This window comes from Trypanosoma grayi (genome assembly GCF_000691245.1).
Source record: "Trypanosoma grayi strain ANR4 Tgr_363_V1, whole genome shotgun sequence".
Lineage (NCBI taxonomy): Eukaryota > Euglenozoa > Kinetoplastea > Trypanosomatida > Trypanosomatidae > Trypanosoma > Trypanosoma grayi.
The window spans coordinates 1-16,443 of NW_008825982.1; the positions used below are offsets into that span (position 1 = coordinate 1).

The following is a 16,443-nucleotide window of genomic DNA, read 5'->3' on the forward strand; positions in this document are numbered from 1 at the left end:
CCCTTTTTCTTTGTCATGTGTCCCGCCGCCGCCGCCGCCGCCGCCGCCCGATGCGGCTGCCCCAGCAGCGTGGCACCCGCACAACGTATCAGCGGCCCAAAAGGCGTTGGGGGGCGCCTCATTGCACGTCGGTGTGGAGGCGTGGGAGCACAGAGATTGAAAGAGAAGGTCAACCACAGCAAGCGTCACTCCCGCGCGTCGTAACTGACCAACTGGCTGAGAGAGAGAAACAGAGAAAGTTAGAGAAAGCAATCCAACATGTGGTCGCAGATCCTCCGTCTCTCTCACTGGAGTGCTGCAGCACATCCAGCATCACCTGAGATACCGCCTTCGTAATGTTGACGAACAACTGCTGCTGTCCTGCGGTGCTATAGCTGAGCCTCGTACCTCTTGCTTCTGGCACGGATGTACGCCGTTGGAAACCTCTCGTGTCGGCACCATTCGGCGTCGCCAGTCCGATGTATCTATCACCCCCTCCGCCCATGCAAACAGGCGCCGCAGCGTCGCACCAGGCAGGCTGTGACGCATTCGATGCACCTCGAACCGCTGCGCCGGCCACTCATGCGGTGGGACAAGCAAGTTCTCCACCGTGCGGTGGATAAAAGAAGGGATGGGAAGTTCGCTGAAGTCCACATCAAAGAGCAAGCGCAGCCCACCAACAAGAACTAGAGATGTACAAAATAAGAGAAAATTTACAATGACACGTATGGTAAGCATAAGATCGCGTTTGTGGCTTGGCGGCGACTCATCAGAACTTCCCTTGGAGAAACTGGATGAGGAAACTGATGAGGTGGAGTTTCTGTGCAGCGAAAATGGGAGAGCGCTTTCACTGATGCTAACGTTATCGTTGTCGCTTGGAGTTGACTCGGGGCTCATCAGAGGTCCACCGCCCTCGCCATTACAATCAAAATGAACAGCATCAATGCTGCCGTCAACATCCAGAGCGATATCATCACTGTCCTCATTCCTAGCGGCGCTGCCGTTGCTCCATTCATCCGGATTATCGGCGCGGCGCATTTCTCTGGAGAGGTCAGGGCACGAACGGCACCGATGTATGAATAAATCCATACAGTCATCTTTCAGTGCCCTTGCAAAAGATGAACGCACAATGTACTCCACCGGCAGAGCTCTACAAGACCCGCAGTTGTTTGCCGTGACACCAATGGAATCTGGAGAGCGAGGCAGCAAAGAAGCCTTGACACCGTCGACGCCCAGCACCCAGACGTGCCGCAATAACTGCTTCACGGGCCAGCGCTTCGCTGGCACAGGTTGAAGCATCACGGAGAAGAGATGCTCAAGGTGGGGTGAAATGCGCTGTGGAAAAGAGTACCCTCCCGCCAATATTGCCTGCACCAGACTGTCCATGTTGTCATCGTCACCTTCAAACGGGTGCCTGCCGAAGAGCATAACGTAGAGCGTCACACCAGCAGCCCACACGTCCACCTTACGGCCGTCGTACTCAGGACTCTGCAGAAGCAATTCAGGAGCACAGTACTTCAGTGTCCCACAGGCTCTGTGAAGCATTCGGCCAGGAGGCGCGTAGGATGCAAAGCCAAAATCTGATATCATCAACTGTGTGTGATCCTCGTTGAGGAGCAGGTTCTCTGGCTTAATATCGCGGTGCACAACATTTGAGCGGTGCAGTGTTTCCAGGCCGTTGAGAAGCTGCCGGAACAACCGGCGCGCCCACTGTGACGAGGGTGTGAGACGCCACTCCTGCAGGAGGTCGAAGAGCGTGCCACCTTCAACCAGATCCATCACTAGGTAGTAGTTGCGCGATGAGACGAGCTTGTCTACGAGATTCACCAAATACTTGGAAGAGGGTGCCACCTCCATGGCATTGATCTCACGCACCACCGCGTTGTGCATGTTGTTTGCCTCTATGACTGTCCTGCTTACCACTTTCACCGCGTACATCTTGCCGGTGGTGAGGTCAGCGCAACGGTACACTGTGCTGAACGCACCCTTTGCGATGGGGCACATGATCTTATACCTGTGGTCACCGACGATTTTTCCTGTTGACATTGTGCGTAGAGCGAGGTAAAGTATCTGTCACCACTCCGCTCCTAAATGACGCTGTTGCCAGCGTCAATCCTTCCCTTCCTCCTTCCCTCAGCGTGCAGCAGTGCAGCAGAGTAAAGAGAAACTACAGAATAGAATACGAATTTGCACCTCCACCATGCAGAGACGCTGCCACACATACCATATCAAAAGGCAGCAGCACAACAAATAGCAATAATAACAACCATAATAATAAGCACTAGATGGGTTCGCAAGAGTGCAAAACCAAAGGATACAGAAATAACAGCGCAATGAGAATAACCGTACAGAAACACACTCGGGACAGAGAGAGAGTGTGTGAGGCTATGAGTATGAGTGCGTGTGTGTGTGTGTGGGGGTGTTTCTTCATTTGGACCCTTGCGGATGCCCCACCGCAGACATGCACTGCATCAACTTCTCCCGCCACTCGCGCTGAAACTCTTCATCACCTTGCATCAGCTCGGGTCGGATGAACTCCAACGGAAGCCCCTTCTTCGCCATTGTTTCTTTCGTTGGTGCCAGATCGCTGCGTTCCGATGCAATGACGAAATACCGCCGCTCCTGCTGTGAGGCACATACGTCAGAGGCCTCTCCTCTGCTGTGTCGCTGGCGCCACAATTCCACATGGCGGTTCCAATTCGCAGCGTCGCGGAAGAGGCGGAAGAAGCTAACCGAGTCGTACAACATGTCCTCCTCGCCACTCTCCTCACTTCCATCATCTTCGTCATCACCCTTGTGGTTTCTGCTGTTGTGACTTGTTGCGGTATTGTCCTCTTGAATGAAGGGAAACGTACACGCAGGGTCCCTCTCATCGTCGTGACGGAAGCACCGCACTTTCGCGCTCAGCAGGTGCACCGGCAGCGACAGGCTCTCAAAGAGCACGTCCACTGAGAGCAGCAAAACACACGGCACCTCACGTCGTTTACCGTCATCACCACCACAACCAGCAACAGCAGCAGCTTGCCGTAGCAGTGCCGCACGCAGCTGTATATCCTTCGCAAGTGCCTTCTCCAATACCATGGCGTTCGTGACGTGCCGCATCACAACAGCGTAGCTCTCATCATGCCTCTCCACATCCCACGCCATGAGCGCTGGAAAGCATACGTCCGTCGCGCGCTGACTGATGCCGGCATACACGTGGTCGTCCCACAGCTCTACCTGCACCTCGCCGTCCGTTGTGTAGAGGCGATATGGGAGAAACACACGAAACTCCTTCACGGGGTCTCCGCCCATGGATTTCGCCAGCGTCAGTTCCACCTGCACTGGTGCTGATGCGGCTTCTTCAGCTTCTTCTCCTGACTTCTCACCGCGCAGCTGGTGATGCACGTCACGCAGGAACTTGGACGAGTTGCGCATCGTAACGAAAACGTCTCGCGGCGAGTGCAGCGCCGGTGTGCGGGAAAGCACCGCCCACCCGCAGTCGTCGGCGACAACGCAGCGCCCGCAGAGCACTACTCCGGCACCGTCTCCGCCCACCGCGCTCAGGGCCTCGATCACCCACTGCACCACATCGTCAAACCGCGGCACTGCGTCTGTGTCACCGTTGCCTTCACCGTTCTTGTTATCGCTGCTGTTGTTCGGCTCCTGTTGGTGCCAGACGTCCTCGCCAACATAGGTCTCGTACGCATCCGCCGACTGCGCCACCACCGCCAGTGTGGGGTGCTGCGGCAGGCGCGTGTCATCGGAGTCGAGGTATTCAACAAACGGATGCGCCGCCCCCAGTCGGAGCGTGCGGTGCGGAATTGCGTGGCGGTGACCGAGTGGCGAGCTGAGCACGCACGCGAGCGGCACACGCAGATCCATGGCACCCGCGGCTGCACACATCTCTTGGACTACATGATATCACCGTCAAAGAGGATGGACACGAAAGGAAGACGAAAAAGAACAAAGGAACCAAGGAAAGGGAATAAGAAACAAGCTGTTCGGCAACAACAACAACAACAACAGCAGTCACCACCAAGCACCACTAGGGATAGAGTGCATAAAGTTGCGGCACACATCGGTAACATCAATAAACTCGCGATGCGTCTATGCGGTGACACCCCATGTCCGGTACTGCTGTGGGGGAGTGAACAGAAGGGCTCAGAAATGCTTCGACAGAAAATCCTCGTAGAGTGCAATTTTGTCCGTCATCTCCCTTAAGAGTGTGTCACTTTCACTGTACACGCCGGATTCTAGGAGTTTTTGCTTATTCGCCTGCAGCTTCTCAACAAACGCCACCATTTCGGCCCTGGTGGAGTCCCGCGAGGGGGGCGGTGGGGCTGCTCTCGACGCCTGCACAAAATCCTCCGGCAAAGGGAGCGGCTGTTGCTGCTGCTGCTGCTGGGGCGGTGGCAGCAGCGGTGGCGGTGGCGGAAACTCCAGTTTTATGTCAGAGGTTGTGGGAACGAGAGGTGGCAAGTAACTTGTCGCGTCCCTCGGTAAGGCACGATGCTCCTCGCCGTCGGTGGCCCAGGACTCCACCTCTGCATAGCAGTAAGACGAGGACATGTCGACCTCTGCCTCCTCATTTGCCAGAGGCCTGTCCTCAAGAGGGCTGGTGTACGGCTCCGTCGATTCGCGACGGCCATCGCTCTCGCGTTGTGACAAAGAAGAGAGTGTCGAGGTGATGGTCTCGTCGTGGGGGGCAGTGGCTCGCGCCACGTTGTGCGGTTTACGCTGCGTGCCACCTACTGTTGCTGTTGTTATTGTCGCGACTGCTGGGTCAGTGTGCCTCTTACGCGGAAGTTCCTCCGCATGACGGCGTGGCGCCACTTCGGCGTACACCAACCGCTGCCGTGACGGCTTGGAGGTGCTCTTCTTCCCCTTTCCCTTCAACTCGTGCAGGCCCTTCGCCACGTCGCCCTGCAGCTCCTTGAGTAGCGCGTGGTAGTCGTCCTCGGTGCCAGCGCCACCTCGCGTGGACACCGCGTCCCTCAGTGCCCTAGGCGCGATGTTCTCTGCGACCTGCTGACGGAGCAGCTCGTAGCCGTGCACGCCCTTCGCGCCACTGCCCGCTTGACGTACGGCAAGTTCGTGACGCCGCTTCGCCTCCTCCAAACGATGGCGATCGTCCTCTAGCAGCACCCGCTCGCGGTGGTGCCACTGCTGCTGCAAATCGCTGTAACGCTGGGCAAGTTGGCCAAGCTGCTCCTTGTAGAGCTTGGACGCCCGCTCGAGCTGATCGCGCTCCTTCCGGGTCAGCGCCAGCTCCGCCTCCCGCTCCTTTAACTGCACCTGTAGGCCCATCAGCGTCGCATTCGCTGTTGCCAGCTGCTCTTCCAGCCGGCTGGCCCGCGCCTTGTCCTCGTCGTCCGCGACGGTGCGGGCCATGCAGCGCTGCAACGTGTCGTACTCGCTTTCTGCAGCACGCAGCCGCTCCTCGAGGCGGACAATTCTGCCATCGCGCTCGCGCAGCTCCGCCTTGAGGGTGTCTTGTTGTACCACTGCCTCTTCCAGCTGCCGCCGTGTGCGGTCCTCGAGCGCGACCAGGTGCCGCTCGTGCTGCTCCGCCACCTTGACGCGGCGCTCCTCAAAGACCGCCTCACGGGCCTCAAACTGCGAAGTGCGCCTCTGCAACACGTCCTCGCGCAGCTGCAGCCGCCGCGCGAGCTGCTCCAGCTCCTGCCGGAAGGCGTCAAGCTCCGCAAGGCGCTGCTCCTCGCGCTTGCGCACCTCCGCCGCGATTGTCTTCTGCAACCGCGCCTTTTCTTCCCCCAGTTCACTGCGCATGCGTGACTGCTGCTGCGCCTTCCACACCTCTAGGTTGAAGGCGGCGGCGTACTCCTCTGTACCGCGAAATACCGCAGCGGTGGACCAGAGCTCATTCTCGTCCTCCATTGAATATCTATACCCCAACAGAGGCCCACTCTTTCGTTGCTCTGTCACGTCTCTTGATACCTCTGTCTGGATATATCTCTTCCCTTTCGCGGTTACGTGGCTTCTTCTTTTTCCCCCTTTTTTCACCTCCTGCGCCCCAGCCCCCTCCCCTACACGCAAAAGGGACCTCAAAGAGGAAGAAGCAGAGCATCATATGCACAAGTGAGGTGTGGCACAATCACACGCATGCCAACAGAGCATGAACCGAGAGAGCGGCGTCCCGCAGCACATTGCACAGCTGTTTTGTACACAAACTCGTCATTTTTTTTCTGTTTTGGTTTGGTATTATTATTGTTTGCAACACACTACATCGGCCTAAAGGGAATCCATTGTTGTACTTCGCTACGCTACTTGATAACTCCTCTCATCTTTCCTAGTCCCCACCCCACAAACCCTAAACCCACCACTCCCAACATGTTTGCGTTCCTCTTGCCTCTCAAGTCCCCTCATAGCACCAAAAAAATGAAGTGTGCACACGCACAAAGGAGTGGCAGACCTCTGGAACGACCACACAACTAAGTAACACTCCAAACCCTACACTTCTCTCACACTCCTTCAAGCTAGAAGTAACCGATGGTCCAATTGTAGCTAAACAGTGGGCCGCCATACTTGGTGTATGGATGCATAAGAACATCGTGTAGTGGCGGACGCCAAACGTCGTCGTGATAAAAGAACTTGCGGAACTCTGACGTCAAACCCACAAAACCTTTATCAATGAGATTTTCTTGCTCGTAGCGGTGGCGTTTGTAGCTGGTGATAAGGCAACGAAGATTAACCTCCGCCTTCTGGTATGGGAGATGCGCAGCTTGCCTTTCGGACCATTCAATCATCATCTCCATGTTGTACCGCTCCTTCTCAGGCCGATACCACGCACCAAAGAGCGAGACGCCGGCAATCATCGCCATTACGGTGCGGCCCGTAAACCACCGCTTGCCGTACACGGGATACACACGAACTGCAGGGTATCCACCAGGGATCACACGTTCCTGTCGGTATGCCTGTCCACTGAACCATGAGTAAAAGGCTTTGGTGTCAGTCGGCACAGGATCGCGTACGAGGCGAGGCAAAGTCTGCCGGAGCATCTACGTTTAACCTGTTTGTCGTTACGTACTTGTCTGTACGATTTCGGCCACCAAATATTGAGGCCTATTCTTCTCACTATTCGTTTCTTTCCTTCTCCTAAAAGGTTGTACGTCCCTTTCTCAGACTTACTACTGATCTGGACCTGCGCAAGAAAAAAGGGACGAGAGAGAGAGAGAGAGNGGGGGGGGGGGGGGGAGAAAGAGCAAGCCGCTTCACGGTGAATCCCTGTTTATGCGCCGAAGGCACCTCCGTGCCATTCATGTACAGAGGGAGTGAAGGTGAAATAAATACAACTCCAGGTGTGTGAGTATACGTGTGAGCGTGGGCGGGATGCAGCTCAGGTCCAGTGGGGCTGCACCCGTCACTTACTGCTGCGCACACCCCGCACTCTCCGCCTCGTCAACACGCTTCGCAGGCAGTGCTGCTCTTTCCTTCTTTGCCGCCGCCTCCGAAGCCAAAACGGCAAGATGTTTCCTGTAGCGAATGATCAGTGTGTTGTGTTGCACGTCGTAGGAGAGATTCGCCGGGTCGAGTGGAATGTTATGCTGCTGAAGGGCAGAAATGCTCAGTCTTTTAAAGTATTTTTTGTTACTTGTGCGCACCACAATCTCGCCAACGTCCTCAGCATTTCGCCGCTCAATTGCAACATTAAATACATCCTTTTTGTATGGCAGGTTGCGGATTCGAAAGACATGATATTCGGGTGTGTCTTGCTTCACTAGCTCAGGGCTGCCGTTGGATTCTACCAGTAACTCCTTGTCTAAGTTTCGCACCCGCGTTTCAGTTCCCACCTCGACCTCCCAGTCGCTATAGTTCCCAAGAGCGTTCTTCATTCGTCGCTTGCGCAGGAGAAGATCATCGGTGATAACGTCAAACTCTTCAATCATCTCGCTACCATCAGTGAACTTGGAAGTAATGCGCTTGCGCCCATTTACAATGATGGATGTCTTGGGCTCTGCAAGGGTGGTATTCATGTCTTTTTATCGCTATTCTTTTGCCTCAAGAGCAATCCCGGAAGGAAGCGCACGCACGTTTCAGATGGGCTTTTACTTTTCCATCCAGCACAAGACACGATACAATTGGTTGTTGCAACGAGGTACACAATATGTCCACTGTCATTTTACCATTACACGAATTAGAGCGAAGCCTCCTTCGTTATGAGGGGAAACAGGCGAACCCCCTCCCCCCGTCTTCGTCGCAACACAACAACAACAGCGCACCCACATTCACACAGAGACACAGATGTACACACAGGCGTTGTCCTCATCTCCTACTCCTGGGAGCCGTGAGAGTGTTGAGGTTTGGACACGATCTCTGTAAACAGAACACAACGGAAAAAAAAAGAAAGAACAATAATTCGATGAGCACCTACTCCTCAAGCTTAATTCCCTCGCATTTTGTCCTACGCATACACTCTTCGAAGCTCTGCAACGTTTGATCACAGATAGAAGCTAAACGTTCAAGTCCTTCCGCCACAGCCTCGACTGCGTAGTCAGTAGATTGGACGTGCAGCAGCATTTTTGCTTCCAGTGGATGTGGAATGGCGTAGCCGGCGCTTGTCACCTCAGGATTTTGCATGAGTACATGGCGTAGAGGGTTTCCCAGGGTATGATCCTCATGAGAAAATGTGATAGTTACTGCAGACTCTGAATCCGTGAGTCGCTGTAAGTCTATTTGTACTTTTTGCTCGGCGGAGGTATCCACCTCATCCCCCTCATTCTGCCTCTGGATCTGCTCCTGGTGCAGAATGAACGCGTCCCGGGGGTTAAATGCCATAACCTACAAGCACTTGGAAAAGAAATCATTTTTTCAAAAAATAAAAATAAATAAAATAAATAAATGAAGGAAATAGGTTTAATAGAAAAAAGGTCCTCCTATTCATTACACACGTCACCCATTTAGGTCATTTCCTTTTTTGTTGATCAAATTTACAACACATTCCGTTAGCATTGTGTTTTTTTTTTCTTGTTAAAAGAACTTTGCACCACGACGCACGTACAGGCCTGCACGACGCTGGGACTCTCACGTCATTGGCATTTGGTGCGAGGCCGAAATATCTGGCAGGGATAGGCAGGACAGCTTACGCGTTTATGCTCAAAGGCGAATGCAGACGATTCGACCGGAGGCGGCACGGAATAAACGATCCTCCACTGCCGCGAGGAGCTCCGTGTCAGCGATAGCATGTGGCCACTCCGATATTAACGGGAAAAGCACCACCTCCGCGGATGGGATCGTTTCACTCCACCGCAGAGCTTCAAATACGGCGAAGCAGGCCTCTCGCACCTCGGCTTTAGCGCTGAGATCACGATACGCCAGGCAGCCTGGCCTGAGGGCTTGCAGGTGACCCCCAAAGTCAATCACTACAGTGTGACTCAGTGGAACTCCTTTCGACCCTGTCGAGAGCTCGACCACCACATTACGCAGATCTATCGACATATCAGCGGTGAGACTGCTAGGTGTCAGCAGCCTCGACGGGACACTGGGCGAGTAGTGCGTAAGCAGTTGTCCGGGCCCATCCATCGCCACATCAGGGGTAAGGTGGCGAGCACGTGTATCCCTAATCGTGATATGTGCGGCAAACTTGTCCCCAATGGCACGTTGTACGTCAGTAAGTGAGACCTCACCACGACGCAATATTTCAACACTCTCAACACTGTTCACTTTCACCACAGTGGATTCAATACCAATGTCGCAGTGCCCACCGTCGATAATAAGCAGTGAAGGATCCTTTGGCCCCAGATCCTTGAGAACATGCTCAGCCATGGTTGGGCTAACGTGACCGAAAGTATTGGCACTAGGAGCCGCCACAGGGAAACCCACAAGCTCCAGCAACTGCAAGGCAACTGGGTGGCGTGGTATTCGCGCGCCCACGAAGCCAGAGCCGCCAGTCACCGCGTTTGGCAATGATGGATTTGCCTTAAACACAATCGTTAGTGGCCCTGGCCAAATTGCTGACCCCAGACATTTTGCCAGTTCGAGAGCTGCGGGGTCTGCTTTCACATCCCACAGCGCCACTGCTTTTTCAACATCAGTCACATGACAAATCAGCGGGTCGGTGGATGGGCGACCTTTCACAGCAAAGATTTTCTTCACCGCATCCTCATTGAGAGCATTACCTCCCAGCCCATATACAGTTTCTGTGGGAAGTGCCACTAAGTTTCCTCGCGCCAGCGCTTCGGCAGCGCACTCTAAATCGCATGGGCTGATAATCTTCGCCATGATGCGACAAACAGCAAAGCACCCCACAAACCGGAAGTTCGGCCCTTTCAAAGATGAAGTTAAGGAAAAATCATAGTAAAAGGAAAAACAGATACAAGTCGAATTTGGTGCAAGTTTTCATTCGCTTCAAATCAGTTTATTTTTGGTTCGTTTTCCTTTATTTACCTTTCCCTTTCAAATTACTACTTGAATTTCTCCACACATACTCGCAGCACACCTGCAAGAAGAACAGTATGTGTGGGTACAAAGAAAGTATTTCAAAAAAAAAAGCAGTGGACCTATATACCCATAGCACTCGCCCTCTGGAAAGATGTATCTGTAACGATCACCCATAAATGAAGATGGGCATAGAAGGAAACCAAAGGTAATCTTGCTACCAGCCACTGTCGCGATATGAGCGGCTGTCGTTATCTGACTTCCAACGACTGTTACCTCGTTTAGACCGGCCACCCCAGGTCCGTCTCGTGCGACGCTCCTCCTCAGCCTGGGTATACTGCTCAGCGACATCTACAAGCTGTTTTGGGACATGCATTTTACACATCTCTAGGTAACCTACAAGCTCCTTTGCTAAAGACCCATCTGAACGCCCAATAAATGTGAAGGAGTCCCCCGTGCGGCCAGCCCTTCCGGTGCGCCCGATTCTATGGCAGTAACTGTCAATATTTTTTGGTGCAATAAAGTTCACTACGCATGTTACGTCGGGGAAATCGATCCCGCGAGACGCAACATCTGTCGCTACAAGTATCCGCGTGCGACTATGTTTGAAGTCATTCATAATATAATCTCGCTGACGCTGTTGCATACCGCCGTGAATAACACCGACATTTCTGGAATGTATACCCAGCATTCGTGCAAGCATGTGAGCCGCATTTTCTGTATCTGTTTGGCGTTCCACAAAAATCATCATCTTTGCTGTGTTCTCATCAATGGTTCCCTTTTCTATTAATGATACGAGGGTCTCCATCTTTTGTTGTGGGTGATCTGCAAAGAAGACATGTTGTTTGATATTTTCATTCACTTGCAAACCTATGCCAGCTGTTCCTGCACGAATTGTATAACGGTTTTGTGAAAGGTAATCACGCGCCAGCTCCTCTACCGCTTTTGGCCATGTGGCTGACCACATCATTGTTTGAACAGGACGAGAAGGGTCAGCATAACCCAAAATCTCATCTAATTGAACCTTAAATCCCATGTCAAGAAGTCTGTCTGCCTCATCAAACACCAGGAAAGACATGTGGTCAAGTGTCACATCCCCGTTCTGGAGAAAATCTTTTAAGCGGCCAGGGCAAGCTATGAGCACATCACATCCCTTGTGTAACCGTCGGGCTTGAACCTCTCGTGGAGCCCCGCCATACGCTTCACAAACACGAACACTACCAGAACTCAGTTGTTGAAACACTTTTGCCGTTTGCTGCACAAGCTCTCTGGTTGGAGCGAGAACCACTATCGTTGGAAGACCAGCAGGACTCGGTTGGAATCGCTTCAACGCAGGCACCGCAAAGGCTACTGTTTTCCCTGAGCCGGTTGGGGCAAGACCAATCACATCGTGGCCCTCCGCAAGAACTGGAATGGTGTATGACTGAATTGGAGTCGTGGTTGGAAAGGCTAATGACTTAAGCCCTTCTGAGAGCCATTGAGGCGCATCTGTCAACGCTGAAAAACATTCAACAGATGCCACCGAAACTGCATTTCCGCGCGAATCAACAACAGAAACTTTCGGTGTTGCAGTTTTAGAAGCAGGAAATAAAACTCCGGCGGAGTGAACGTCTTTTACAAAAGGCGGAATATTTCCTCGCGGAGAGGAAGTACTGCCTCTGTGAGGAATAGAAGGTGTCTCAAGGGGATCCCATTCGTCTTCATCATAGCTCGCACAGGACGATGCACCGATATGTTCCACCAAGCACATAGGTGTGGTTGCAAGAAAGCGTAAGGGGTTGCTGACCGGCACGCTACACAACGGCCATGCTGAGGTTAAAAGGACCTTTCTGACACACCTTAACGCCCTCATATGACAATGATCCTACCACCTTCCTTTACTTGTTGATATAACTAAAAAATGTAAATGATTTTTTGTAAAAAAAAAAAGCCAACGATTCTGAGTAATGAAACCATTTATTTGAGTTTTCAGTTTTTGTTTCTGTTGTTATTTCTTCATTTTCACAAAAAGCTGAACTCATACAAACGGCACAACCTCCCAGGTTTTTCTATGTATTGCAGAGGAAACAATAACAACTAAAAAAAAGACAAAAAGGACTTCTCTATGAACGTTGTATGCATGTGCATCGCATATTCAGATCAGGTACCAGTATTCAGTGAGCCTTGCTGAAATGGGGTAAGCCTATAAGATGCTGCAAGCATCACCCAAACCGAGTTCACACCCTCTGGAAACGGATACACCTTCACCCGAACCGCCAGTGAGAGAGTGTCCGCCGCCAACTCAAGTATCTCTCTCCCAGAGGCACTCCCTCCAAACGCTGCCAGTATCTTACGACTATTCAAATGCGTCACATTTACTGGTACACCTTTAAATGTTTTGCCCTCACCTATGATTCCCTTCACACAAGATTCGAAGAGCGACAGGTCTTCCGGGGTGCCATTACGTCGCTGACTTTCATATGAGGAAAGCGCTTGTGAAAGAACATAGGCAAGACCATCATCAAAGCATGTGACGATCCCGCGAGCATCACGGTATTCAGTTACTTCACGCATTAACTCAGCCTGCAATTGATCCTCCAAACTCTTTGTATCACACGGAACCCATAAAAGTGAAGGGTTCGGATACTTTGGAAGCATGCGGAGTTTCAGAGGGTTTAAGGGCTTCCACAACTCTTCATTATCGAGATCAAATGAAACAGTAACAGCAGCGTCTGATTGCTGAATGTTTGCATAGAAGGACCGATGACTAAACACACACCCAATAGTTTCGTACGGATGTGCATCTGTCCTCGAGTAGCGGTTTCCTGTTGTAGGTTCCCAGAATATAACTTCAAAAACGCCGGCACTAACACGTTTGCGGGACACGACCAACATGGCCGTATTTCCTTTATTGTCTGTTCCAACAGCACAGTACGCATCAAGGCCAAACCCAAGCAACAAGGAACACAAAAGCGCGGCGTGGTTACATGGTTCCCCTCGTCTCTGCGAAAGGAAAGCAAACATTGAAAGCCAACAGTTTGCTACCTTGTGGCCCCCCGATCCACCAAGAAGAACCTCATGCGTGAGGTGTTCTTCATCAGTCACAGCTAAAAGAGAAACAAACCTAGAGGCTTCAAAAGGCGTTTCAATTCCCCTTTCAGGTTGAATGACAGAGACAAAGTGAGTCGTGGGAACCATTCTCCCATTCGATGTAGATGCAAAAACTTTTACTCTTCGTTGTTTGTGAGCAGGACGGATATCTTGAAATTCCATCCACCAGCGACGTGCATAAAGAAGAAATTCGCGATCCGCAGAGGTGATTGCAGAACGTTGCAAGTCAATTCTTGAAGTGACATCTTCTTCTGAATAGCGAGGAGCTTTGTTGGGTAGCAACTCAAGTTGGAGTTCCAGTATACCGGCAGGAATACCTGGGTTCTCCCCACAAAGCTCAACTGTCAAACCAAGATAACCTGTGCGCAGCACCCTTCTCCAGTCAACCACATTTTCACCAATCACCCTGGCGTTTGTTAACAACCGGTCTTCTCGGATGACGGCTACGTGAAGGGGAGTTGAAACCTCTATTAAATCAGCTGCACAGGAGCCAAATGTCTTGTAGTCGAGCCCTATAAGGAACTCATCGCTAAAAGGGGGATCTACAGAAGCGTTTTCTGCGATAGACCGGTAGCGCTGCGACCCGAAGTGTAACGCAACATACATTTGATAGCCCTTGGCCACCCCCGGGCTCAGATCCAAATTATCCACAAACGCTTTCCCCCCAGCCAATCTCAGGTGCAGGTAGTACTCCCCCGGCACAAGCTTCCACGAATGGGCTGCACTCTGTGTTTGTGCCGCACTCAAGCGTTTTTCACTGTGTAATCGACTCAATAAATCCTGAACCACGCCTTTCTCTCGCACAATCTTCATCACATCGGCAGAAGATGTTGGGTCTAATGCATCCCCCGGGTTTTCGGCGATGTACGAGTCTACAATATCCCGGATCTTAGAATACACACTCGACTCTTGAAGAAAATCATGCACTGCTCCACGAAGCTTCTTTAAGCGCTCAGCACTCACCTCTGAAAGAGTATCCGTCATTTATTCCCTCACATAAAGAAAGATGTGCAAAACCAAGAAAAAAAAGAAGCACAGCACAAATAAAGCGCATAGTCAATCTGAATTACTCCCCAAAAAACCATTCAGGACGCTTCATAAAAATTCAAACAGCCGAGGACCCCGCATCACCAGAAACAGAAAATGCGAATGGTTGTTTAATTTCAGTCCTCATTCCTCTGCACTTCCACTAAAAAAAGAAGTCCACTGCACAAGGCAAGAAGCACGCTCTGAATCACGAGAGAAACACCAGGCCATGAGCTGCTAGTCTCGGCGTAAGGATCAATCGCCTTCCAAAGAGCCACTGCGAAACCTCCGACTATCAACAAAGCACCAACAAAGAAAAACGTTTTCTCGCGTGGCGCATTACCGTCCTCCATTAAGGCATCTGCCTCAGCGATCACCTTTGCATCCACAAATCTGAGCACGAACATCCCGCACAAAATCATAATAGAAGGTAACCACATTAAGAAATTGTACGGAACGCCAATCTGTTTTGCCATAAGAAGTCCATCCGCAAAAGTGAACCACGAAAGCGAGAGTAGGGCTCCCGCACCAAGGTAAAGCAACGAACGCATGCGACACCCCACCTCGGCGTAAAAATGCAAAAAAACAGAAGAATCTGCTGGTGCTTCTACAAGCAATTAATAGAATCCACACCAATAGGCGACAACCTCATCCATCTCGGAGAAATAAAAGAAGAACAAAAGACAAAGTTGATCAAATACAAATTAAACCATTGGAATAGCAGCACTACGGTATCCGTATTCGATGACAAGAAGCTGAAATAAGGATAAAGAAAAAAAAGCAGTGTACTAATGTGTACCATTTAATCCAGAAGGTTCATTGTGGCAGAGACATCATGAGCGTCAAAAAAGGCGTTTAAGGCGCCGAGATCGTCTGACATGATGCCGTTTATTGGCCACTTTGTAGCCTCCTCGAATTCCTCTGGATCATTCAGGACCCATCCCACAACAAGAATCCCTCGTCGCTGCAAGTGCTCCCATAAAGTAGGTGAATTCAAAAAGTAGGCAAGAAAGCGTGTAAAATAAGAGTCAAGTTCTTCTTTCTTGCTCTTCGTAAAAATTGGAATAGAAAACACATCAAAGCTCAAGGGGAAAAAGGGGAGCACTCCAAGATAATAGGCCACTTGTACAATAACGTAATCCAGTGGACCAGCAAATATTCGAAATCGTTTGCGTTTTTCCTGAGGGTCTTCACCCCCTGCAGAATGCCCACGCTGAAAATAACGAAGAATGTGACTCCGATTGCGCCAATTACTGCTACCAACAAACGTCTTGGTTTCCCGTCCGTATTGTTCGATCAGTTTAAGTACACGTTCGGTGAAGTCAGCCCCTTCACATTTAATGTCAATATGAATAGGGATCTTGGGGAACGCATCAAATACCTCCGATAGCAGACAAACACGCGTAGTCTCATCAACAGGAACTGCCTCTGTAGCCTCATAATGGTCACCCCGCAAAAGCGACTTAAAATGAAGAGGTATTTTCCGACGTGATTGAGGCAGCGTAGCATTCGGATCCCCACTCACCATAAGATTATCCACACTAGTGTTATGGTGCCCCATTACACAAGTCCGTGAGAGATCGGCATCGTGTGAAACAACAATTTCTCCATCCTTTGATTGCTGAACGTCCAATTCCAGCATATCGGTATTATACTCGAAGACAGCTCGCTGAAATGTATACATGGTGTTTTCTGGTCCTATTAAAGAGCCGCCCCGGTGAGCTATGCGGGTTACGGAGTAAGGAAAACGCTTTTTCAGGACCTCTTTGATCCTCTTCTTATCACCACGGAGCGGAATTACGCGAACCAGTACCATTGAAGCTACAATATAGCCACCAAGACAAACAGCTGCGACAACGCCACGAGAGACCATTCTATCGTCTTAGAAATGTTAATGATCTGCTTCTTAAGAAAGAAAAAATCCACTCTAAAAAATTTTGAGAAATACAAAAAAGACGGACCACATACTCG

General features: G+C 51.2%; 12 protein-coding genes across 12 annotated transcripts; all 12 read right to left on the reverse strand.

Annotated features, from left to right (window-relative positions):
- On the reverse strand, window positions 1–306 carry DQ04_03631000 (hypothetical protein; the record flags this gene model as incomplete). Its single annotated transcript, XM_009312980.1, has 1 exon — window positions 1–306. A coding segment is annotated over one exon (306 nt), but the record flags the coding sequence as incomplete, so codon positions are not given.
- A 6-nt stretch (window positions 307–312) lies between these two features.
- DQ04_03631010 (Small Surface Antigen) lies at window positions 313–1,983 on the reverse strand (the record flags this gene model as incomplete). The annotated part of the gene is made up of 1 exon (XM_009312981.1): window positions 313–1,983. One exon carries the CDS (start codon window positions 1,981–1,983, stop codon window positions 313–315), a length of 1,671 nt encoding a protein of 556 aa, XP_009311256.1.
- A 423-nt stretch (window positions 1,984–2,406) lies between these two features.
- DQ04_03631020 (hypothetical protein) lies at window positions 2,407–3,864 on the reverse strand (the record flags this gene model as incomplete). The annotated part of the gene is made up of 1 exon (XM_009312982.1): window positions 2,407–3,864. One exon carries the CDS (start codon window positions 3,862–3,864, stop codon window positions 2,407–2,409), a length of 1,458 nt encoding a protein of 485 aa, XP_009311257.1.
- Window positions 3,865–4,122: 258 nt separating this feature from the next.
- On the reverse strand, window positions 4,123–5,859 carry DQ04_03631030 (hypothetical protein; the record flags this gene model as incomplete). Its single annotated transcript, XM_009312983.1, has 1 exon — window positions 4,123–5,859. One exon carries the CDS (start codon window positions 5,857–5,859, stop codon window positions 4,123–4,125), a length of 1,737 nt encoding a protein of 578 aa, XP_009311258.1.
- A 599-nt stretch (window positions 5,860–6,458) lies between these two features.
- Window positions 6,459–6,980, reverse strand: DQ04_03631040 (putative NADH dehydrogenase subunit NB6M; the record flags this gene model as incomplete). Its single annotated transcript, XM_009312984.1, has 1 exon — window positions 6,459–6,980. One exon carries the CDS (start codon window positions 6,978–6,980, stop codon window positions 6,459–6,461), a length of 522 nt encoding a protein of 173 aa, XP_009311259.1.
- A 366-nt stretch (window positions 6,981–7,346) lies between these two features.
- DQ04_03631050 (DPCD protein) lies at window positions 7,347–7,955 on the reverse strand (the record flags this gene model as incomplete). Its single annotated transcript, XM_009312985.1, has 1 exon — window positions 7,347–7,955. One exon carries the CDS (start codon window positions 7,953–7,955, stop codon window positions 7,347–7,349), a length of 609 nt encoding a protein of 202 aa, XP_009311260.1.
- A 394-nt stretch (window positions 7,956–8,349) lies between these two features.
- On the reverse strand, window positions 8,350–8,757 carry DQ04_03631060 (DNA-directed RNA polymerase I/III subunit; the record flags this gene model as incomplete). The annotated part of the gene is made up of 1 exon (XM_009312986.1): window positions 8,350–8,757. The coding sequence occupies one exon, from the start codon at window positions 8,755–8,757 to the stop codon at window positions 8,350–8,352; it is 408 nt and encodes a 135-aa protein (XP_009311261.1).
- Window positions 8,758–9,075: 318 nt separating this feature from the next.
- DQ04_03631070 (putative translation factor (SUA5)) lies at window positions 9,076–10,200 on the reverse strand (the record flags this gene model as incomplete). Its single annotated transcript, XM_009312987.1, has 1 exon — window positions 9,076–10,200. One exon carries the CDS (start codon window positions 10,198–10,200, stop codon window positions 9,076–9,078), a length of 1,125 nt encoding a protein of 374 aa, XP_009311262.1.
- Window positions 10,201–10,573: 373 nt separating this feature from the next.
- Window positions 10,574–12,106, reverse strand: DQ04_03631080 (mitochondrial DEAD box protein; the record flags this gene model as incomplete). Its single annotated transcript, XM_009312988.1, has 1 exon — window positions 10,574–12,106. One exon carries the CDS (start codon window positions 12,104–12,106, stop codon window positions 10,574–10,576), a length of 1,533 nt encoding a protein of 510 aa, XP_009311263.1.
- A 389-nt stretch (window positions 12,107–12,495) lies between these two features.
- DQ04_03631090 (centrosomal protein 76kDa) lies at window positions 12,496–14,430 on the reverse strand (the record flags this gene model as incomplete). The annotated part of the gene is made up of 1 exon (XM_009312989.1): window positions 12,496–14,430. One exon carries the CDS (start codon window positions 14,428–14,430, stop codon window positions 12,496–12,498), a length of 1,935 nt encoding a protein of 644 aa, XP_009311264.1.
- A 179-nt stretch (window positions 14,431–14,609) lies between these two features.
- On the reverse strand, window positions 14,610–15,023 carry DQ04_03631100 (hypothetical protein; the record flags this gene model as incomplete). Its single annotated transcript, XM_009312990.1, has 1 exon — window positions 14,610–15,023. One exon carries the CDS (start codon window positions 15,021–15,023, stop codon window positions 14,610–14,612), a length of 414 nt encoding a protein of 137 aa, XP_009311265.1.
- Window positions 15,024–15,274: 251 nt separating this feature from the next.
- DQ04_03631110 (glycerophosphoryl diester phosphodiesterase) lies at window positions 15,275–16,345 on the reverse strand (the record flags this gene model as incomplete). Its single annotated transcript, XM_009312991.1, has 1 exon — window positions 15,275–16,345. The coding sequence occupies one exon, from the start codon at window positions 16,343–16,345 to the stop codon at window positions 15,275–15,277; it is 1,071 nt and encodes a 356-aa protein (XP_009311266.1).
- Window positions 16,346–16,443: the final 98 nt, after the last annotated feature.